Raw genomic sequence first — 25,187 nt, forward strand, 5'->3', positions numbered from 1 at the left:
CCGATATATATATATATATATATATATATATATATATATATGTTAAATATAGGAGGAAGTGAAAATTTCCACAATAACAATGTTGACGTTCGTAATGTCAATATCACGATGTCGACAGGTAACATGTCATTCGACTGCAGGCCGGAGGATTTTGAGCAGTTCTATGGGGAGTGGTTAGAGTTAGGCAGAGGAAGGAGGTTAGGGTTAGGCAGAGGGAATTTCTTCAACATCTCCCCCAGTGGGCTGGAGGTTTCAGCACTTCTGGTTACCAGTGGTGTAACTATAAAATGTGCACCCACCCCCCCACCTCCCCCCGAGAAATTTCAGAAATGTCCCCACCCCCCAGTAAAATAGTTAACACCCCCCTCCCCCCTAACCCTGCCTTACCCCGCTGCAGCCGGGTCTGTGACCGGGACCCGCAGAACTACTTGTCTGCAGTCCTGGCGCTCCTCCTGGCTGGCTCCTGATAATGAAAATGACCATAACAAAATGGCTGCCCCTAAAAGCAGAACGTTTTTGAAGACACTAGAGGAGTCCACAGCCTTCTCTAGCATCCTCAAAAAATGTCTGTTGTAAGGGGGAAGACATTTTGTATGGGCTTTTTTTCACTAGCAGGATCCAGGAGGAGCTAGCATGCAAGGGTATGTGTACTCAAACACATCTCCTCGCATGCGGCGGAAGGGGACAGAAATAATTCGATGATCGCCAACCATCGAATGATTTTTTCCCCCTTCGTAAATAAAAGTCACTTGACTCCGTGACGTCATGTGACATCAGCCGCCCAACCCCAGCAGGCATCAGCCAGCCTGCATTCCCAGCGGAACGCCCAGTGTTTGCATGGAGACATCCATAAAACGCTGGGCATTTACCCTGCTCCGACCCAGTGCCCGCCCCCTCTGGTGGGAGCGGCTCGGCGAGTGTGAAACTCTCCGAAGCTGTTCGATACCAGGGTTTGCACCTTAACTTGCATGCGCATGTACCAACACGAAATAACGGGGAAGGGGCTGAATTGGCTCCTAGATGTCTTGAACGACTTCACTCTCTCTGAGGCTTGATACATCGCCCCCTGTGCCGGTGTCTGGTAGCCACATTTTCCAATTTTTAAATTGCTTAAAATTAGTATTAGGACGGCCATGATTAAGGCTTGTTTAAAAAATATTTCACTTGCTATATAAAGAAAGTAAAAAAAAGTACAGTAAGTAGAATGAATGCTTTAATAGACAAATAAATAAATGCATTAAATAATGTATATAACTAAATCCATTCCTAACACAGTTACAGTAAATGTACTAATGTGCTCTAATTATACTTGGCATATGTCTGCCTTATTCCATTAGAGACAAAAAAAGAAAATATATAAATGAGAAGTAATTAGTTATTGTGAAAATATTTCTGAAATGTCACCGATGCGAGTCACTTCTATTAAGAGGCCTGCGAGCGACTCACAAGAAGCATTATCCAATCACTGGACGTGTAACAATTTTAGCTTGTTCTTCTCGGTCTGCTCCGTTAAAATCTGGCGTGGGGCTAAAGTGTAATATGACATTTCTGGCAACTCTCTTTATACAGAGAAGACTGACCACTGTTTAGGCTCGTTGTACCTTTAAATGCTATGATTTATCTCCATAATGGATTTGTTATTAGCGAAAGTGACACAGGAAAATACCATTAACATAAAGGGTAAGTGTACACGTATATACTAATGTTATTATACCGACAGCTGAGAAATATATTGTTTCAAAAAAAAAATCTAATTTAAATATATATTTATTTTTTTACTTTGCTTTGGCTGAGAATTTGCCAAGCCGCCCAAAAATATATTTGAGGTTTGAAACTTCCTCAAAACAGCTAATCTTTTCCTCGTTACATAATTAATTCTACCATTGTTTAATGCTAGTATACATTAATATGTAACTGATCTGAGCTGTCATTTCCGATACATTTCCTCAATTAAATTGACGTCTTGGCGCAGGTTGCTCTCTTTATATTACCATACAATAATTGTATTATTTGCATTTCCATTGGTTCTTCTCTGTGCAACAAAAAGTAAATAAACTTTTTTAAAATTTTAGTATTAATGTGCAAACAACAGATTATAATTAATAATAACGAAAAGCCAAATAAAGATTTCAAGTTTTTTTTTAAATTTACATTAAATTACATTTATGTCTTATAATTTATTCTACTAATTGTATTTTATTCTGTTATTTTACTTTATTTACTGTAGCCTTACCATTTCTGAAAAAAAAAGGAGTTTTACAGTCAGATTTACTAAGCATAGGCAAAACTGCCTGGTTGGGGTGCACCAGACCACCCATTCACTTTTTTTTTATTTTTATAAGTTCCATGGCTGTCCAGAAGCCTCTTTGTATTGCCCCTGCTGGTCCCCATACCCCTGCTTTGGAGCCCAGTTGGGTGCCTGCATAGGGTGCGCCTGGCTCTTATGCCCACTGCCACCAGACCCCCATCATGCGCCCATACCTGCTGCTGATGGAGACCCACTGCCCGCTACCGCTGGACCCCCGCCAGGCACAATTGCTAGATCCTGCTGGACCCCCCTGGTATGTTTGTACAATAAATAGCTTGCTATAGTGCTTCCCCACCGTCACTGTCCTTGCTTCCCTGCCTCTCTGTCCCTGCATCACCACCATCTCTGTCCCTGCATTCCTGCCGTCTCTGTCCTTGTGCCTCTGCTGTTTTTGTCACTCCATCCCCACTGTCTCTGTCCCTGTATTGATGCCATCCCTGCCATCTTTGTGTCCCCGCTGTCACTATTCCTGTGTCCACGCCATCACTGAGCGCAGCCCTGCAAATCAACCAGAATAAGGGCCTTTATCTGAGTCCACTTTATCTCAAACTAAGGCTTAGTATTTATTTAGGTACTTGTGTATTATCACGGCACCCAACTTAACAACGTATGTCGGCATAGGGATCGCATCGCATGCAAATCGATTTTATCGCATGTGATGTAATGCAATGCGATTTAACACCCCCCTCCAATATCCACGTCACCCTGAAGCGTGGCAAGCCCCACGAGGGGATCTGGTACGCGTCCTCCTAACCTTTTAATACCCCACTATCCTCTTCGGTGTGGAGTTGATTTAATAAAGTTTGGCGAGCGCAGCAAGCCACCAAGCCCGAAGCGTTGCGAGCGTCCACGGAAAACGAGCCTGAAGCATGGCGAGCAGAGCAAACCCTGCAAGGGGCCACGGAATACAGGTCAAGAAATCTGCACCCCCCGCGGGGCCCCCTTCGTTTGCCACGCTTCACTCACCACGTTTCAGGCTCTTTTTATGCGGTCCCTCGCTCGCCACGCTTGGGCTCGTGGCTCACTGCGCTCAAGACACTTTATCAACAAATCAACTCCACGCCGGTTAGAATACCATCGCATCGCACCCAAATTGCATGCAATGCGATCTCACTATGCTGAATAGGACACTACGTTATTTGCTTAAAGCACGACGTGATAATACACAAGTACCTTTATTTATTACCAGTTATTTATATAGAGCTCACATATTCCGCAGCGCTTACAGAGAATATTTGGCCATTCCCATCAGTCCCTGCCCCAGTGGAGCTTACAATCTATATTCCCTACCACATGTTCACGTACACACAGACATTCCAGGGTTAATTTTTGCTGGGAGCCAATTAACCTACCAGTATATTTTTGGATTGTGAGAGGAAACCGGAGCACCCAGAGGAAACCCAAGCAAGCACGGGGAGAATATACAAACTCCGCACAGTTAGCGCCATGGTGGGAATGGAACCCATGACCTCAGTGCTGTGAAGCAGTAATGCAAACTATTACACCGTCCGTGCTGCCTAGCTCATAGACCCGTTTTTTTTTGTTTTTTTTATGACAGTTATTGAAACAATTGCAGTTGCGAAGTTTTTAGTGTTCCTCTGACAATGCTGGTTGGGTTCCCAGCTGACTATCTTGGGATTAAAGATACATTGTTCTAGCACCATTTATGGAATCCCCATACAACACATCCTCGCATGCGTTGCGGAGATTGATAAAACATGACATTACCTAGCTATATCCTGTGAAGTCCACGATCCAAAACCATACGGCTCCCAATATGTGACTTGTGGTGTTTATTTTGGAAATTTTCAAGCGCAGGATCATGACTCCGAACCGTGTTTGTTATCCCATGAGCAATCAATTAAGCGGAGTGCACTTGGATGTGGTCTGTTCTGTGGTGCTTCTTTTTGTTTATGTGACTTCATGAAAGATGAATTAGTCATTTTTTTCTTCTCCAATGTTTAGATCGGGTTGTTACAAATAAAAACACCACCAAAAACACAAACACACTGGCTGCAAGATGTATGCATTCTAGTAGACTATAACATGCAACTGGGACATACTGAAGCTGGCAGTCAAGCCTCTGATTGGAAGTTTGACTGTAGTGAGCCCTAATCCATAGTTTCTGTGTTTAGGTACTGGACAGGGCATGTGATGACATCATGCACTTTGGGGGCGGAGCCAGCACCGTGCGGCAGAGAACCCTGTTACAGCAATGTCTATAGCAGTCAGTTTGGGGTTCCTGCTGTATCTTATTGGCAGAATTTAAATGCTGGTTGGTGAGACTGACTGTGTTGTACTGGGGCACGAAGAATCCACCAGGAGAATCACATGGTAGGGGCCCATAATTAGGGGTGTGGGCGGTTTACAGAGAGGGTGTGATCACCAATACCATTTCACATCACAATGCCAGGTCAGACCTGGGATCTTAATCCTTTGGTCTGACACTTTCACACTAAGGCTCTTATTCTGGTTCACTCGCAAAGGCAAATTCCTTCTCAAATGGACAAAACCATGTGCACCGCAGGTGGGGCAGATGTAACTTGTGCAGAATGAATCAGATTTGGGTGGGGTTTTACTTCAAAGTGAGATCTATATTGCAGTGTAAAAATAAAACAGACAGTATTTTCCCAGCACAGAAACAAAATAACTCACCCAAATCTAACTCTGCACATTTTACATCTGCCCCCCTGCAGTGCAGATGGTTTTGTCCATTTGAGAAGGAATTGGCCTTAGTGAGTGAACCAGAATAAGGGCCTAAACCCAGGTTGCCATTTGACCCAGGTTTAACCCTTATTATAAACCAGGTTGAATTGCTGAGTTGGCCAACACGGGTTATTAAATTTGGTGTTTTTACACTGGACCTCGACCCGGGTCGACCTGGCAATAACTTATTCTTGCCATGATGTGAAAGGGAAGCAAGATTAGCCGTCCTGACAATCAAAGTAGGTGGACCTGACATACTGTTGTCACTTTCCGTTACACAGTGGCCATGTTCTTTGTGTGTTCTCTTTAATGGTTGTTACCTCCTTAGGTGGTTGATGGTCACAAATCTGATGCTTGAGCCCATACCACTGCCTTCCCTGGTGGGACCTTCATGTCCCAGTCCGACACTGCCTGACCTGACAGCTGAGGGTTAATGCAATTGTATAGTTTGCATTTCTTAGTCATTCTATAAATGAAGATGTTCTATAACTGCATTTGCTGGACATCGAGCGCAGACAGTATGTGATTTAGTGCAGCGATAACTTGGCTGTGTTTACGTATAAATATCTGCTAATAAATATTTAAAGATGTGAAAACCCGGCATATGGATTGTCTATTAGATGTCTGACATAGCTGTGTTATAATAAGGTGGTGCTCACATTCTGTTCTGAAGTATTTCTGGCTGCAGCATCTTGTTGTGCAACGTCTGAGGGAAAGGTCACTCGAGATTGCTTCTGTTTCTGCATTGTTCCAGATCACCATTCGGCAATATAGTGTAACCTTGGTTAATCTCCTGAACGGGATTTCTTCCGATTTATTCAGGGCAAAAAAAACATCTCATTAGCACACAACTTTATCAACCAAGCCTTCATTACCAATGAAGGTTGCTTTTGCCAAGTAAATGATTGCCGCTTTAAAAAAAAATGGTCAAACTCTCCCAAAATCTCTCACTTTCTGATTCTCACACCCTATTCTCACACCCTATTACATATGGTGCTTCAGTTCCTAAAGCTAACAAAATGGCGGCTTGTGCCAGGGGCAGATTGGGACTTCAATCCAGCCCGGGAAATATCCAATCCAGCCCAGGGGGGGGTCGTCAGCGATGGGGGGGGGGGGGCTGGCGGCGGTGGGGTTGTGGGGGGGTGGCGGCAGCAGTGTATGTAATGAGGTTTCAGGGCGGGGGTCTATGTAATGGGGGGGCTTATCTGCTGGCTCCAGATGCAGGGTGGAGGGGGCGGAGCTTCTGAAGCCGGGCGGAGGGGGAGTGGGGACTGGGAGCCCGCTGCCGCCGCACTTGAGGGCCCATGGGAGGTGCTGTGCGCTGTCGCACATGCGCAGCAGCTCTCCCGCTGCCATCTTGGATTTGGGCAAAGTGCCCAGCCAGCCCAGGGGGGAGCGAGACCAGCCTGTTTTTAATGAGTTTCGGGCCGGCCCATCAGGAAATGGCCCGGTTTCCCGGCGGGCCAGTCCGCCTCCGGCTTGGGATGTGTGTAGGATGCAGGTGCACTACAATGAGCGAGTAAGTAATAGGTTTATGTACAGCACCGCTGGCATGAGGATTACAGCAGACAGGTTAGCAAACAGACTGATATTCACACATTAGCAGCTTCTATCCCAGCTCACATTGTCTGCAAGTATGCTGTAACACTGGAATTTGTTTGGCCGGCCTCCATTGTGTTGTTGCAAAAGTTCAAAAGGATGTGCAACAGTTTGCCTCAAATGTTTTGGAATGTATTAGACCAGTTAAAAAAAAACATGTGACTTCCAGTTCATTTTCTGACACCAATTTGTTCCCTTAAATAATTTAGACATAGAAACAAGCTCATTCTTCCATCGTTTGGTGCATACTGGGAGCAATTAGTCAAATGTGTTGTCACTTATGTGACATCACTGTGTAATGTACTGTATTAGCGAGTTTCTCAATGTCAAAGTATCCCCGTCCCAAACGCCACATTTATTAGCAAAGCATTAATCTTAAAGGGGCAGATTTAAGCTACATTCTCACATTGCACAACTTGGGGCCTTATTCAGATCCATTCGTTGGCCCGTGTGCGGTCGCAAGGGGCCGATGTTTGCGCATTTCACCCACAGCGAACAAACACCCATCAGGCTGGACCATTAATATATGGGAACGCCTAACATTTCATAGGGGTTCCCATGAGAACGCTGTGCAATCTCATGCTAATGCGGGCAAGGGCGGATTGGCCCGCCGGGAAACCGGGCCATTTCCTGGTGGGCCGGCCCAAAACTCATCAAAAAGGGTCCGGCAGTGCTCGCCCCTGGGCTGGCTGGGCCACGGGCAGCGGACGCAACACTTTGCCCAAATCCAAAATGGCCACGGGAGGGCTGCTGTGCGTGCGCGCACAGCACCTCCCAGGCTCCCAGCTCCTGTTCCCCCTCCACCCGGCCATCAGAAAAAAGAAGCAGCCGCCCTCCAACACCCCCTCCCTCCCTCCCGGGCACACATCACTACCACCGCAGCCGCCCCCCAACATCCCCGGGTGCGCATTACTACAACCGAAACCACCATCCATTCGCCACCAGTGCGAACATACGTGCCTCGCAAATGGTGGGCCTGAGTACCATCATTCACAAGGCGGGATCTGGTTCACTCGCAAGGATGGAGCGCCTCTCCGCCGGTGATCGCCAACTAAGGGAATCTGGAGATTCCCAGAGCTGGCTGAGAGGCGCTCCATCTGTATGTCAACCTTCATTTTGCCGACCTAGCGACTGTTTCCCCTCCCTGACGTTAAAGGCTAGAACAGATTACTTTTCATTCTCTTGTTCTTCAACAAATAGCTATGTTCTGTGTAATCCTAATAAAGTCGCACAGCAGGAAATAGAGACAGAATCATTAGGTAAACCTACTGCGACTGTACTGGATAGAAGCAGTAAAACCTATTTTGCTATCTCATCTCCATTGAGATCCGTGTGATAAAAGCTGAATAGTTTTCATTATTGGATCTCTGCATCCCTGGTGTTGAGCCGTGTTCTCTTCATTCCAGACCAAAGTTGTTGTTTTTTTCTAACCAGCAGTGGAAGAGCAACCAGCCAGCCGCCATGGGGGAGATATCAGCCTCAGTGTGTTTGCCTTCCGTGACCTGAATGAATTCCCAACAACAAATATCTTGTGAATTACATCAAACAGTATCCAGTCAGCCCATAAATAGATGTTATACGCTTCCTAAATCTCTTGTATTGCTCAGTAAATCTTCTGGGGACCTGCCAGTTTTTCGCAAACTCTTATTGCCCATTAAGTGCGTATTTTTGTAAGTGTTTGTGGAAACTGTTACACGGATACCATGATGCAAGTTATGAAAGTCAGTAATACACAATAGTCTTACACCGCATAATAGCCAAACATAGGAAATGAACACGCGAAAGTCAGTCACGCCTTTAGGCAAGGATCCCGTCCTAGGACTACAACATGTTAGAGGTGGCGCAGCAGAGGTCTGGTGTGACATGTCGAAGGTGGAAGTGTCGACAGTCCAACTATTGACAGCTGGGTATTATGCTGGTATTGGCATCTAACTTCTTATAATTAGTGAACAGAATATAAGGGTGAGTGCTAAGGTGAGAAGGGATTGCCATTGTTGGCTGTTTGCAAGGTGATTGACAGCCGGCGGCCGTTTGTGGGCTGCATGCCAGCACTTTCTGAGAGGTAGGTGGAGAGGGAGGGCTGACGCCAGCAGTCGTCTCCATCACCCCACGGCCATCACAGCGCCATGTCAAGACTTACTCGACAGCTGCGAACAGAGGTAAATCCACTTGATGGTAAGTGATTGCGGGTGGATTTCCCCCTGTGTACAGGACTGTGAATGCGTTTGCAGCCGTGCACAGGGGCGGGGGAAACTCTGGCAGGGTGGCGCCAGGGCTCAAAGACGCCCGCCCCCAGCTCCCCGGCTGCTCCCACCTGCACCATAACGGCAGCAATCATTTATAATGCATAAACAGGTCAGTTTTGGTTTAATGTGTTTTATTTAGAGATGAGCGGGTTCCACTCCTGGAGAAGTGAAACACCTAATTCGGACCTGTGCGAATCGGTCTGAATCGGCCTCTTAATGCTATGGCCTCTACAAAGCCTTCTCTGGTGCACAGCCATGCCTACAGATGTACACGGACTCGGGCGCCTACTTAGAGCGTCCTTCTGCACCAGCCTGATGATAGGTGCAGATTCTCCATCTCAGCATTGCCTCCGACGTGGGCGATAATTTGTCTTTGTGCATAACCACTGTCAGCAACACACCTGCCACACTAACACAAAAAACCCAGCACACTGGTTGTGGGCGACTTGGGCACTTTTTTTTCCGGTCAGCCTGAGGGACACCTCATTTTGAGGAGTCCCCTGGCCATTCTGGAAGAGTACACAAGTATGGTTTACAGCAGTCTAGATGGGCCAAGTGGTTCTTATCAGCCCATGCTCAGTCGAAAAATGCTCAGTTTTCATGCTCAGTCGAAAAAATATCGATTTACTGCGTCTGCACCTGACATCGGCAGTGAGTGCAACTCAATATCAAGTCTTTAAGTCTTCATCATCCTTATCATCAATCACAATAGATTCTGCTTTGCCATCAATCAACACCATATACTTTAGGGACCGATTCATCATTTAATATTCAGTACCCCTGGAATGTATATAGAAGGGACCATAGCAGGAGACTAGATACCAGCTGCTATCCCTCTTTTGCCACCCCCCAGCCGCATCCCCCACATCGGTGATGCTATGCTGTCTGGTGTAACAAGATATTGGGTTCCCCAGCTACCACCATTCTGAGATAGCGGAAGCCCATTGTAGCCTATGGGCTCAGCTGGTGGGGCAGTGCGGTCCGTCGGGGGTCATCGCTGAACACGCAGTCCCCCTGGCAACCAGCAAAGCAGATCACATGGGCGGGCTCCTTTCAGCCATACATAATGCCATTAGGATGGAATATTGCAATGGGATCTTGGGTGGTAAGAACCCACCCAGAACGCATTGTATATGTGATCCATAATAAATGGCCGCCCTCTCCAACCTACACAGATTCCACTGTCAGGTTAGACTTGTTTATCTGCCTAATTCAGACCTGTTCACTCGGCTGCGTATACTCGTATATCTGTTGCCACTAGATATTGTAAAACAACTGTGTCCTCAGCACAGGCCTGAGCTTATCTGTTTCTCATACAAGGACAACAAAAATTAAACAAACCTGCCTGGACAAAAACCATTGTCGGAACGGAGAGCCCCCCCTTAATTATTCTGAAAAGTTTCATTATGCTTCAAGTATTTTTGGCATCGCGGCAGCTGGCGCTATTAACCGGCACCTATACGTTCTGCTAGGAGAAGGCCCCCGTATGTTAAACTGATTATTGGGCATTTGCTGAACTGTTATTTTAAAAACAATAATAAAACCTTTTGTAACTACAGTCTAAAAACCATAACACGCATAACTCTATGGCAATAAAACACTCCTGAAAATCTCAATAAAATGTAACCACTCCGGTCAACGTTTACTGAAGCAAAGACAAAAGCAGTAATAGATACGGCTTAGCTGTTTTAGCTTTAAATTGAGTGGACCACAAAAACATTTAACCTGTCTCCACGGCATATTACCAGCTCTACTAAAACAAGGCTGGAGCCAAAAAATTCAGGCTGAACTCCACTCCGTATTATTTATCCACATTTAGTAATAGGCGCGCTCATTCCAAATCTCTACCAGCGTGAAAAGTCAAATTTGCATTGCTGAGAACACGCGCGGTGCCAGAATGGATTTTCCAGGCCCTCGCTACACTATCTTTATGTTCGAGCTGTTCGGAAACACTGCCTCACCGTAACCTTTTTGGAAAAGAAATAGAGGCATGAAATCATTGGGATGCTTAAGGCCCCCATAGACTATGCGATTTGGGCCCAATTTCACCCGAATCTGGCAGATCGGCCCGAGAAATCGGGTGAAATCGGCCCCAAATCGCATGTGTATGACATCCGATCCGATGTGCTGTCCCGTGCACATCGGATCGGAGTCAGAGGTCGGATGGGCTGCATGCAAGTTAACTCATATGGGCAGCCGTCAGCAGCATATTGTGGGTACTTTTTAGATGTGTCAATAACCTGCACTGATCCTTGTGTTAGTCCAAGTGGATGGAGTCCTCTGAGACACTTTGGCTGTCACTTGAGGTGTTATCCTGAAGGCTGTATGGTAATTTGCTGATTCCAGGAGCCCTTGCTGATTCAAGCATGAAAAGTCCAGGATCAGGTGAGCATGGGACTTCCAAGTTGAGACTAATGGTGGCCATACATCAGAAAGACCGGGCTTACAATCATGATTTTGTCCAATTTCCCATCAACTCCCCGGGAGTCATTGTTGGTTTTTAGACACACAATTATTATTATTATAATTTTATTTATAAGGCTCCACAGGTGTTTTTCGCAGCGCCTCACAATCCGTCATATAATCAGTCAAACAATCCAGCTGCTGCATGATTGTATGATTGAAGCTTCATTTAAATAGGGGGCTGGTCTACTAGGATCAAGAATGTAGGAGTACCAAAAATCCAGTTGTTTTTTTTTTGTGTAAATTTTAAGGTTGCCAGCAGCTACCAATCTGCTCACATCTGCTGTGTTATGCCATATTATTAAATAGCCCGAATGCAGAAATCCTCTGAGAACTGTTTTCAGAGTAGTGACAGAATTGTCCAAAAGGACCTCCACTGCTCTCTTCAGCCGCCCGCCCGTCTACCGCTTGGAAACCTCTGCGGCTCCCAGCGTCTTCACTGCCATGGGCCACCCGGAGGCTGCACCTCTCTGCTAGTCAGGGAGGGAGTGTCACATGGCCCTGGTTGTATGAGCCATCTAATGACAGATTGCATGTGCTTAAAAGCACATGCAATCTGCTCCCAATCCCAACTGATTGGACGTACAGCACGTCAGATCAGAAGACCAATCCTCCAACCACCCAGGGCCGACATTGTACAATTGTGTGCACATGATGTGCACACAATCTGCATACAATCCAATGAGATTGTATGATTGGGTGCAATGTCTTTCAGGTGTATGGGGGCCTTTATACCAGATGAATGAGCAGGTGGAACACAATCCCCTGGCATGGGTGACTGATGAATAGGGTGTGGGTCCATTTTGCGCCAACGCATTTCGCTGTTCTCACTGACAGCTTTGTCAAGGTGGCACCCACCATTTGCTGAGGCCATCACCCCAGGTATATGCATGCTCCACAGAAGGATTCCTATGGCCACACCACCATACATATGGAAGTCTATCTACTTTATTAGGGAAAACAGTTCAATTTAGTTATACAGTATGTAGTGAACTATAGATAGCAGATCATCCTTAAGATTACTGTGCCCGAATTGTACAATAGCAATGCTGCCATCAGAAATTGTGGGCCCAGTACTAATGCAGCATTAGACAGATGTTCCCCTTCCCAGGGCCGGCGCCACCACTAGGCAAATCTAGGCATTTGCCTAGGGTGCCGGCCACTGGAGGGCGGTATTTCGCCCCCCTTGCCGCCCGGGTACCTGTCCTGCGGCGTATATGTGTGTAAAAGCTGGCGGCGGCGGCAGCGGGGGGTCCCTGCAGTTAATAAGAAATAACGAGCGCTATCCGCCGGGCTATGCCGAAGCACTTCTGTTTTGGAAACACTGGCCGCACGCTGATTGGCTGAGATTCAGCCAATCAGCGTGCGCCATGCGGCCAGTGTTTCCAAAACAGAAGCGCTTCCGCATAGCCCGGCGGATAGCGCTCGTTATTTCTTATTGACTGCAGGGACCCCCCGCTGCTGCCACCAGCTTTACAGCGCCGCAGGACAGGTACCCGGGCGGCAGACACCGGGGCGCCCCCACCCCGACTTGCCTGGGGCGCTCTGGTGCCTTGCACCGGCCCTGCCCCTTCCATATGTCTTGGGTGCAAGGTTAAAACTCTCTTCCATGCAAGAGGAAAGAAAAATTATACTGATTGTACATTGTGAAAGATTGTATACCGCTAACTTACTGCCAGGACCCGGGCACTTGAAGGGGTATAGCTGGGTGGGACTGTAGAAGTATTGAGGAAAGCAGAAAATATAATCCTGTGTTGGGTCTGGCGAAGGGGTCCTGCAGGAGAGAAGACACCCAGGGTAAGTACATCCACCACAGTCTGGACCCAACCCAGCAGGCAGTATGTATCTCGCCTATGGCTGCCAGAAGTAAGACGGTGTTTTATGTGCGGGTTATTAATGTCTATTGGCTCCTCCCTTTTCTTGTCAGGCCTCACAGGTTTACTAACTGTACCCCTGATGGTGCCCCTGTTCAGAGGCATCTAGTGGCGTAATTAGATATTTGTAGGCCCCATAGCAAAAGTTTTTAAGGAGCCCTATGTACCACCCAATGGTAAAAAATGTATATAGCATATGTTATCTTGACAAGGAAGGTGGGCCCCTCTCAGCTCTGGGCCCCATAGCAAATGCACTCCCTGCACCTATGGTAACTACACCCCTGTATATAACACATATAACTGTGACAGGGAAGGTGGGCCCCTCTCAGCTCTGGGCCCCATAGCAGCTGCACTCCCTGCACCTATGGCAGCTACACCCCTGTATATAACACATGTAACTGTGACAGGGAAGGTGGGCCCCTTTCAGTTCTGGGCCCCATAGCAGCGGCACTCTCTGCACCTATGGTAACTACACCCCTGTATATAACACATGTAACTGTGACAGGGAAGGTAGCCCCTCTCAGCTCTGGACCCCAGAGCAGCTGCACTCCCTGCACCTATGGTAACTACACCCCTGTATATAACACATGTAACTGTGACAGGGAAGGTGGCCCCTCTCAGCTCTGGGCCCCATAGCAGCTGCACTCCCTGCACCTATGGCAGCTACATCCCTATATATAACACATGTAACTGTGACAGAAGGTGGGCCCCTCTCAGCTCTGGGCCCCATAGCAGCTGCACTCCCTGCACCTATGGTAACTACACCCCTGTATATAACACATGTAACTGTGACAGGGAAGGTGGTCCCTCCCAGCTCTGGGCCCCATAGCAGCTGCACTCTCTGCACCTATGGTAGCTACACCCTGTATATAACACATGTAACTGTGACAGGGAAGGTGGCCCCTCTCAGCTCTGGGCCCCAGAGCAGCTGCACTCCCTGCACCTATGGTAGCTACACCCCTTTATATAACACATGTAACTGTGACAGGGAAGGTGGCCCCTCTCAGCTCTGGGCCCCATAGCAGCTGCACTCCCTGCACCTATGGTAACTACACCCCTGTATATAACACATGTAACTGTGACAGGGAAGGTGGCCCCTCTCAGCTCTGGGCCCCATAGCAGCTGCACTCCCTGCACCTATGGTAGCTACACCCCTGTATATAAGACATGTAACTGTGACAGGGAATGTGGCCCTCTCAGCTCTGGGCCCCATAGCAGATGCACTCCCTGTACATATGGTAGCTACACCCCTGTATATAACACATGTAACTGTGACAGGGAAGGTGGCCCCTCTCAGCTCCGGGCCCCATAGCAGCTGCACTCCCTGCACCTATGGTAGTTATGCCCTTTTCACATCTCTCTCCGCCCCATTAGAACTTACAGTCTAAATGTAATATCACACAGCAGTCGCAAAACAGCGAGTAGTGTGTCCGAACAGGGCGGAGGTGAAGAGAGCAGAGCATGAAGCCAGGGAAGGGAGTTGGGGCATTGCCAATCTCTACTCCAAATATGTCTATGGCTGTGTTTCACTTTTGCACACTTAGGTTGGCAGTAGCTTAACCTACCAGAAGGATTTTGGTCCACGGGCAGAAATTGTGAAACCACCGAGTCCTAACCCCTGCATCACTGTGTAATATGTAGGTGCTATATATATGGCAGATTTTTCTGCACCCCGCTATAGGGTACGAGGATGAAATATTGGGGACTAGTTAGAAGCCCGTCAAAATGTCGGCTTCTGCTATGTACTTTCACTTTGAGCTGTGATATTTTTTACTTTCATTTTGAGCTGTGACCGTTTTTAGCCTACATACTCTCTGCCACACCCCCAGTCCCTTTATGCTCCTACCTCCAATCTCTGTGTTCACAGCTCCCTCTCTTCATATCCAGCAGGTTTGAAACAGATCAGTGTCCCTGCAAAAATTGCTTTCACACACATGAGTAATTTGGTCTGTTGAATGGCCTCTAGTACCGTCAGTGGCGGTACTTCGCTTAATAAAGGTGTGGAGTAGTCAGCCATATACGTGTGCTTATCAGCATTACAAGAGGAGCTACATGTATATTAGCCTAGAGCACCTTGAACCTTTTATCAGGTCCTGCTCCTGTCTGTTCTAGGTTACATATCTGCCATATATCATAGAGCATACCCTCAGTAGATACTAGACAAGAAAGAATGGTGCCTAGGCAACTCATCTGCTATATATCATGGTGCATGCCCGCTCTCTGTTCTCAGTAGATCCCCTCTCTGTCCTCAGTAGATACTACATAAGAAAGAAGTGGGGCTAGGTTATACAACCGCCATATATCATGGTGCATGCCCGCTCTATGTTCTCAGCAGATACTGTAATACATAAGAAAGAAGTGTGGCTAGGTTATACAACCGCCATATATAATGGTGCATGCCCGCTCTCTGTCCTCAGTAGATACTAGACAAGAAAGAATGGTGCCTAGGCAACTCATCTGCTATATATCACGCTGTTCTCAGTAGATGCTACACAAGAAAGAAGTGTGCCTAGTAAATGCATCCGCCATATATCATGGTACATGCCCACTCTGCATGCCCGCTCTCTATTCTCAGCAGTTACTACATAAGAAAGAAGTGTGCCTAGGTTATACAACCGCCATATATCATGGTGCATGCCCGCTCTCTGTCCTCAGTAGATACTACATAAGACAGAAGTGTCCCTAGGTTATACAACCGTGATATATCATGGTGCATGCCCGCTCTATGTTCTCAGTAGATACTACACAAGAAAGAAGTGTGGCTAGGTTATACAACCGCCATATATCATGGTGCATGCCCCCTCTCTGTCCTCAGTAGATACTACATAAGACAGAAGTGTCCCTAGGTTATACAACCGCCATATATCATGGTGCATGCCCGCTCTCTGTCCTCAGTAAATACTACATAAGACAGAAGTGTGCCTAAGTAATACATCCGCCATATATCATGGTGCATGCCCGCTCTCTGTCCTGAATAGATACTACATAAGAAAGAAGTGTGCCTAGGTAATACATCCGCCATATATCATGGTACATGTCCACTCTGCATTCCCGCTCTCTATTCTCAGCAGATAGTAGATACTACATAAGAAAGAAGTGTGGCTAGGTTATACAACCACCATATATCATGGTGCATGCCCGCTCTCTGTCCTCAGTAGATACTACATAAGAAAGAAGTGTGCCTAGTAATACATCTGCCATATATCATTGTGCATGCCCGCTCTCTGTCCTCAGTAGATACTACACAAGAAAGAAGTGTGGCTAGGTAATACACCCACCATATATCATGCATGGTGCATGCCTGCTCTGTATTTTCAGGAAAATATACATCTGCAAGCAAGAAGTGTGCCTAGGTGTACACCGCTCAAATATCATTGTACATGCCCCCTTTCTGCACTTATAAGATGTCATACAAGTAGTGTGCCCGGGTGGTACATTCACCATATATGATTGTACAAGCCCACTCTCTGCACTTGGCAGATGCCATACAAGGAAATAATGTGCTTAGGTGGTACATCCACCACACATCATTGTGCATTCCCTCTCTGCAGCTATAGCAACTGTATTAGCACGCACGTGAAATGTGTGCCCCAATCAGTTGCAGAATTTCCATTTGGAGCACTTAGGGGCCCACTGCAGCTCCTGTCACTCTCTTCCTGTTACCCGCTGTTTCCTTGTCACACCTTGCCCCCCCTGCCTTTCCCTGTCACCCTCTGCCTCTCTCTGTCACCCTTTGCCATATTGCATATTGTGAGCTTGGGGTGGGGTGGATGACGGGGGCCCAAATTATATTTTTGCTCTTGGACCCCCACCCACAATTTCCACCACTGACCCCAATACTGGCTGGGCAAAGACTACACTGCCTTCAGTCAGCATGCCAAGTGTCTCTGTGTCCTTGAGGGCAGGTCTCTCTGTGGCCTTAGAACAGACAGAAGCAGCACTCAAAAGATAATAATAGGTGAATCAATTTAAAGATTAAAATTTATTTTAATAAGACATGATAATATTTATATGAAAAAATATATATAAATGAAAAAGCATGTATAAAAACAACACTATTGGAATACAGATCTTGTATTGGTAAGATAGCACCCAATGCTGCACTGTCCAATAAGTAGCAGTCCTGATCAGTGGAGTCCACACTGCATAATACGTTCCCGGGCGCCATCTGATGAAGTGGCTAGATGTTGAATAATGCCTACCTACAACCTCACGGCGATTTATATCCACTCTATGACCTTGATGGCAGGTGTCTCTGTGTCCTTGAAGGCAGGTCTCTCTGTGGCCTTTATGGCAGGTGTCTCTGTGGCCTTGATACCAGGGATCTCTGTGGCCTTGATGGCAGGTGTCTCTGTGTCCTTGAGGGCAGGTCTCTCTGTGGCCTTGATGGCAGGTGTCTCTGTGGCCTTGACGGCAGGTGTCTCTGTGGCATTGAGGGCAGGTGTCTCTGAGTCCGTGAAGGCACAGTCTCTCTGTGGCCTTGATGGCAGGTGTCTCTGTGGCCTTGAGGGCAGATCTCTTTGTGGTCTTTCTACTACTTGACTATGAGTGGAATGAGCCTTGTTCACATTTATTTATTATTTATTTATTAGCAGTTTCGGTACTTATGTAGTATCTGGGCTGCCGATTTTTTGATTGTATGCCTTAAGTTAAGGCATACAATCAGATGCGATGCGATGCGATATCGCATCGCATCGCATCCGATATCGCATCCGATATCGGATGCGATGACCCGATTTTTCCATAGGAATCAATGTTAAAATGATTCCTATGGAAAAATGGGTCCTTTTCATACCCCTACTATCCAAGTGGGCATGGAGTTGGATATAAACCTGTGGCGAGCGTAGCGAGCCACCGAGCCCGAAGCGTGGCGAGCGAAGCGAGCCCCGCGAGGGGACGGTATTCGTCCCCTCGCGGGGCTCGCTTCGCTCGCCACGCTTCGGGCTCGGTGGCTCGCTACGCTCGCCACAGGTTTATATCCAACTCCATGCCCACTTGGATAGTAGGGGTATGAAAAGGACCCATTTTTCCCATTGAATTCCATGTTAAAATGGACTCAGTCCATTTTAACATTGATTCCTATGGAAAAATCGGGTCATCGCATCGCATCGCATCGCATCGAATCGCATGGTCGCATGCGATGCGATGCGATCTCCCGATCCGACCCGATTTAGAAATCGGCAGCCCAGATACTACATAAGTACCGCAGTTTCTTAAATAGAGCACACATATTCTGCAGCGCTTTACAGACAGTATTTGACCATTCACATCAGTCTCTGATCCAGTGGAGCTTACAATCTATATTCCCTACCACATGTACATGCAAACACAGATATTCTAGGGTTAATTTTTTTGGGAGCTTAATTAACCTACTAGTATATTTTTGGATTGTGGGAGGAAACCGGAGTACCTGGAGGAAACCCACACAAGCACGGGGAGAATATACAAACTCTGCACAGTTAGGGCCATGGTGGGTATTGAGCCCATGACCTCGGTGCTGTGAGGCAGTAATGCTAACCACTACACCATCCGTACTGCCCACTTCGGGCCTCATTAATCTCATTCCTACTGGGGCATCACGGATGGTGTAATGGTTAGAACTACTGCTTCACAGCACTGAGGTCATGGGTTCCATTCCCACCATAGCCCTAACTGTGCAGAGTTTGTATATTCTTCCTGTGTTTGTGTGGGTTTCCTCCGGGTACTCCGGTTTCCTCCCACAATCCAAAAATATACTGGTAGGTTAATTGGATGCCAACAAAATTAACCCTAGAATGTCTGTGTGTGCGTGTACATGTGGTAGGGAATATAGATTATAAGCTCCACTGGGGCAGGGACTGATGTGATTTTTCAAATATTCTCTGTACAGCGCTGCGGAATATGTGTGCGCTATATAAGAAACTAGTAATAAATAATAATAAACAAATCTCATAATACTTTGATCATGCTCAACAATGGCTGCTTCCACTGTGTACAAGGGTACGGGTCCAAGTGAAGTCTCTGTTGCATGGAGTCTCACCATACAACCAATACAGCACACAATAAAAAGCATTGCACAGACCATGGGCCCGATTCAGACCAGATCGCTGGACTGCAAATCTTCCGAGTCCAGCGATCAGTTAGCCGCCTCCTTGCTAGAGTGAAATCCCGCCCCTGTGTGATTGATCCATTCGCAATCATGGGGAACCCCCCTTGTGTGCAGCTGCCAAGTAGCCTGTTACTTACTCGGTGTTACCATGAAAGGTGTCTCCATTGGGGGCGGAGCTAACGACAGAGGTCCTTCCATTAAACATCTGGGTGCAGCCCACTTTTTCCGAACACTCCTAATAAATGTCCAGGCTTTAAAATTTCCGGCTTTCTGTCAATCACCCAGCATAGGGGCCTGCATGGAAAGGCTGTCACTGAATTTGCTCACCTCGCTCATGCATACTACGAAACATGCTAATGTGCAGTTGTTCGATAACCGGCAGGGCCCTTCACCCCTCTTCTATGCATGAAATTATCTCAGACATTGTTGTTCTAACACCTCTGCATAAATAAAAAAGTAAGTGCTGCCTATGGCCCTAACTGTGCGGAGTTTGTACATTCTCCCCGTACTAGCGTGGGTTTACTCCGGGTGCTCCAGTTTCCTCCCACAATCCAAAAATATACTGGTAGGTCAATTGGCTTCCAACAAAAATTAACCCTAGAATGTCTGTGTGTGCGTGTACATGTGGTAGGGAATATAGATTGTAAGCTCCACTGGGGCAGGGACTGATGTGAATGTTCAACTATTCTCTGTACAGCGCTGCGGTATATGTGTGCGCTATATAAGAAACTGTTAATAAATAAATAAAAAATAAATGTAATATATTACTCCTCAATTAGTGCACTGTGTAGTGCTCCTCCATTCTGCACCAGGATGTGCAGATAGGAAACCTGTCTATTTTTAAACTCTCATTTCATGTGGAAACAGCTACATAATAGCAAGGTGATGATTTCCCGGACATTGGGTTGCAGCTGTACCACTTACACTATGAGTAAAGAACCTAAAAAGAGCACTAAATTATATTATCAAGTACTCATTAGGTTTCAGTGAGCCCTGTCTGAGGATTAACAATCCCGTTATTCGCCTTTTTTATTGACATTTTATGGACAAAATGTGTAGAGGGTATGCACTTAATAAATTTCTAATAGCAACCCCCCCTCCTAGGGCTGTAAAAACCGAATAGTGGAGGTTTACAGGTCACCAGTGGGGTAAGGGGATCTGTTATGAGTCAAACTGAGTACCAACTTTTTTTTTCTAGACAACTAAAAAAAAAAAAAAAGTGTATTAGGATATGTTCTCATTTCTGAAATTCTTACAGTCCTATTAAAACTTAAATAACTAAACCAATATTTTTGTTTATTTTTTTTAAGACATTATGTTTAAAAAATAGAAAAAAAAAATACATTTTTTTTTAAGATGAAATGTTTAAAATAATAGGGTTTAAAACTAGGGCTGGCCTTTTCAAAGCATTTATTTCTACAGCAATGAATCCAGAAAATAAATCGCATTATGTGCCAATAAAATATTTTTTTTTTAAAAATCACAAAATCTCAAGTATTATTGGACTGTTTAATGGCATTGGTATTATTTACAGTGGCGTGGGCACGTACAATTAGGTGCTGAATAATAATATTAATTATAATAATAATTAAAAAAAACACATTTTATTTAACAATACATTCTTTTGTGATTCGAGAAGACACATTTATGTACACATAACTTACATTATACAAGAATATTACATTTAGATATAAAAACAAACAAACAAAACAAAACATAATATTTACTCATTTACACCCCCTACTTTGTTACCGACACTTGTTGCACAATTTTGCATTGCATTGAACGGTAATTGTTAGGTACAAATTGTATTTGCACTGCACACGATTAACTGTCAATTAGAATTTATTGGCACTTTGTTGAAAAGGGATTCACGTTGTCAGGATACTTGTGAAAGGGGGCATTTAATTTTCACTACAACCTCTCTGGTACATCAAACAGCCCTACTCCAAGCACAGTGCTTTAGACATTATCCCTTGGCTGGAACCCCTAATAATCTTCAATCCTGGCAGATAAGCAGTTGTCATCTTGTAAGCGCCTGCCACCCTTCTCGCTGATGAATTGCCCCCCTTGTATTTATGAGTTAAGATAATGATGAGTCCTGGACCGGAAAAATGAAGTTATTTACTGAACTCACTTCAACAGCACATTAAACATCGCTTGTTTTCTTTTAATTATATGGATATATTCCTGGTAGACAAATAAACACTCGGGGCAGACAGTGAAGGTCTGGATAATGGGGATGTACAGCGCTGACACTAAACACTTGTCTTCCTTTGTTATTTCTCCAGCACTGGTCAAACATTTGAAGAAATGCAATTAGGGCTTGTGTAATAAATAGTTTTCGTGCGTGTGTGTGTTTTGTAAATACACACACACACACACACACACACACGTATGTATGTATGTATGTATGTATGTATGTATGTATGTATATATATATATATATATATATATATATATATATATATATATATATATATATAGATAGATAGATAGATATAGATAGATATATATACATAAATACACACACACAGAAGTACATACATACACACACACACACACAGAAGTACACACACACACACACACACACACACACACACACAAACTGTAGGGATTTAAGTTCATTACAGAGTCTGCAGTTATACAGTGTGTAATACAACAGATTAGATCGGTCGCTTATGGTGCCCATACACGGTGCACAGATGCACAAATACTGTACTGTGTGCCTGTGCGCTGTACAGTGGCTGTTTAGTGACGCTGACAGCACAGGCTCTGAGTAAAGCATAATGTATCACAGGTAAAGATGGAGTCAGCTGTACACATGGAGGACACCTTGATACAAGGTGCTGAACAAAAGTCTCATGGAAGTGAGTAAAAAAATAGTCGTTCGACAATAAAGACTGACTGTCACGTGCTTTATACTATTATTATTTATTGACTTATTTTTTTTTATTAATAGTACCCTCCCAAAAACGATAAAAACCGTCTATAAGGATTAGAAAACAATGGTTTATATAAATACATAGTGAGGACACAAAGCCCTTAAGCCCCAGATGTTTGTGAGTCCTCAGCTGTTACTCTGCTGCGACTTGTAGTTCCACAAGAACTGACGCATCATGCAAGATCAAAAGACTGTGCCAGGGGGATAAAAGGGTCTCCTCACTGCCTAATTTCATAGTACAGAACATAAACATCGCCCGATGCCAGACAGAAACATAGCCTGCCCAATGCACAATTACTTAGCAATAAGTGTGGATGGGGCTGCCCCAGGCTGTCGCGATGTCTTTTGCATTTGTTCTCACTTTCCATTGTCACCTATTAATAATATCAGATAGTGAATCATCGCTGTTTCCTACGCTCACATTGTGCAGCCAGACACTGTGGATTCCAACGTGATTTATTTGTTGATCAATCTATTGATTCATTTGTTTGTTTATTTGGCCAATCTGCAACACAATTGCGTCTATCGACTCATAGTAAATGAGCGTCTTCTCTGTAACAACCTCTCACCAGTTACACTAATCCATGTGCTTACATGGAACATATTAGGGAATTTAAATCCCCCGTCAGATCCAGGATTCATGCCTGCTGCAGGCAAGCAATCGTGTGGCACTAACCCCAAATATCTGCCTTGTTTAAATGTTGCATTTAAAAGGATTTTTTTTTTAAGACATTCAACAATAAACAGCGGAGGTGACCCTGACAATGTCATCAGTGGCTGTCTCAGGCGTGTCATCTGCTCAGTGTTTCTGGAGTTATAGGAAGTATATTTAGATAGAGAACTGTTTTTTGTGCTGGAAGCAGGGAACGAAAAAACTGCAACAAGGAATTAATTGTAATTTATTGAGTACCCCACCCCCCACCCCCAGTACTGGTGCAGGCAGGAGGGGGGGGGGGGGCTGTAATTCAGGGGGGACGGCACCCCCTCACACCCTGTCAGTGCCAACACATCTCCTCTCTTGGTGATTCATTCCCAAGGTCTATCCAAGTCCCAGGAATCGGGGAGAGTCCTGCAGCTCAGTCCCCCTTGGAAGAAAGACTTTGACAGTTCTTTTCTTTCATGTGCACGAGTCCTTTCTGTGAACAGGGATCAGCATTTCATTTTGGAAGGTTTTAGTTCTTTGACTTGTGTGTGGAGAGTTTTGTGAACGGCCAAAGTCCTGGATTGACAAAATCCTTTGCCGCACTCCTGGCACTTGAACGGTTTCTCTTTGGAGTGGATGTACCTGCAACACAAAAACGCTAATTAGGTTTGGTTTTACTTTATTGATTTAGATATTTTTGTTTATACAGAGCCCCCCTACCCTATAGGTCAGGCTAGGAGACCCTGTGGCCCTCCAAGTGTTCTAGAACTACAGGTGCCATCTCCAACATGAAGAATAACATAAGGGGGGGCATGCTGAAATTTACATGTATTTTGAGTGGCAGGTCTTAACACAATTGGCTTGTGAGGGACATATCCTGAGAGGGATCATTGCATACTTATAAGAGGGCTCATGGTCTTATTTCTGTGGATTGTACATGTTCTCCCTTTGGGTTCTCTCAAGCCAAAACAAACCTTGGTAGGTTGAATAGCTGGTAACAGACGATTAAATATAGAGTGTATGTTTGTATATGGGATTGGGACAATAACAATCATCATCATTATCATACAGGAGATTATGAGTTTAGATGGATCAAGCTGTGCATTGTATTACTGGTATTTGCAGTATATTAGTTTCTATTGAGCTATATACCATGTAGTGTTGTCAGCCTGATCCATCTTTGCTCATGGCCTGATTGGTATAAGATGCTGTATGTACTATATAGGCTGAGATGTAATGGGATGGTTACCTGTGGTCTCTCAGGTGGTCCTGTCTCCTGAAAGCCTTGTGGCAAATGTCACAGGTGTAGGGTCTCTCATCCGTGTGGGTCCGCTCGTGGATTAAGAGGTTATAGGATTTTGTGAAGTGTCTCCCGCAGAATTTACACACAAACTCTTTCTTGGTCTTAGAAGGTAACCTCCCACGCGTGGGCTTCTTCTCAGGGGTGAGCTTGGTGACGTCCAAGAGGGTGCCCACAGCTGTTGCAGACCCCTGTCCATCGAGCTTGCAAGGCTCCTCCTGAGTGGCAGCCACTGCGAGGTTGGCAAAGTCAAACCTGGGCTTGGTCTTAGTGGGGAAGCCGGTGGCATGGTGTTTGGGGTGGATGACGTGGGGAAAGAGGGGGAAGCCAGGGATCTGAAACCTGGCGTCCATCAGACTAGATGCCCCTGGAACCTTGGAGAAGGACGATCTGGGCAGGTGCAAAGTTGGGTATCCCAAAGTCCACTGGTGGAGATGGACAGCGTGCAGGGCACTGAAGCCATACAGGTTGGGGATGTGGTCGGCGGGCACCGGGAGACCATTGAAGGCTTGGAGGAAGGAGTAGTTGGTGAGCTGTAGAGATGGGTGGATTGGCACCGGGGCTGGCAGCGTCTTGCTGCCCATTGTTCCCGCTGCTGGAATCGGGAGTCACAACGAAATCCAGAGGGTGAAGGAAGCCTGCTGAGATATAAATCTATATGAGGACACTGGTGGGATAATATACGCGCAGCGCAATGTACTTGGTACATAGAGATACAATGCTCAACAAACAGTTACTGTAAAACAACAGTAATATATATATATATATATATATATATATATATATATATATATATATATATATATATATATATATATATATATATATATATAATGCCCTGATTGCTATTCTGGCATTAAAGTTGCCGGTTACAGGTGCAATGGACTGAGGATATTCATTCAACAGTTTCCCTTTAATCTATGCGATCGTCATTTTTAAAAAGTCTTCTGTGTAGAATATAATGCACATTTTATACATATTCATTTTAGCATGAAACAAGTGAAGTCATACAGCGC

General features: G+C 45.5%; 1 protein-coding gene across 2 annotated transcripts in view; it reads right to left on the reverse strand.

The window, feature by feature from the left end:
• Positions 1-21,810: 21,810 nt before the first annotated feature.
• The window catches only part of OSR1 (odd-skipped related transcription factor 1), a 7,499-nt gene continuing 4,122 nt past the window's right edge, over positions 21,811-25,187 (reverse strand). The window contains exons 3-4 of one of the 2 annotated variants that reach the window (XM_083178587.1): positions 24,121-24,809; positions 21,811-23,513 (exon numbers count right to left, since the gene is read on the reverse strand). In XM_083178587.1, coding sequence (XP_083034713.1) covers positions 23,378-23,513; positions 24,121-24,755 — 771 coding nt within the window. In that variant the 5' untranslated portion in view covers positions 24,756-24,809 and the 3' untranslated portion in view covers positions 21,811-23,377. Of the gene's footprint in view, positions 23,514-24,120; positions 24,813-25,187 lie in introns of both variants that reach the window. The other variant, XM_083178585.1, reaches the window with a different exon arrangement.

The sequence above is a fragment of the Crinia signifera genome, chromosome 3 (genome assembly GCF_055691185.1).
Source record: "Crinia signifera chromosome 3, ASM5569118v1, whole genome shotgun sequence".
Classification (NCBI taxonomy): Eukaryota; Metazoa; Chordata; class Amphibia; order Anura; family Myobatrachidae; genus Crinia; species Crinia signifera.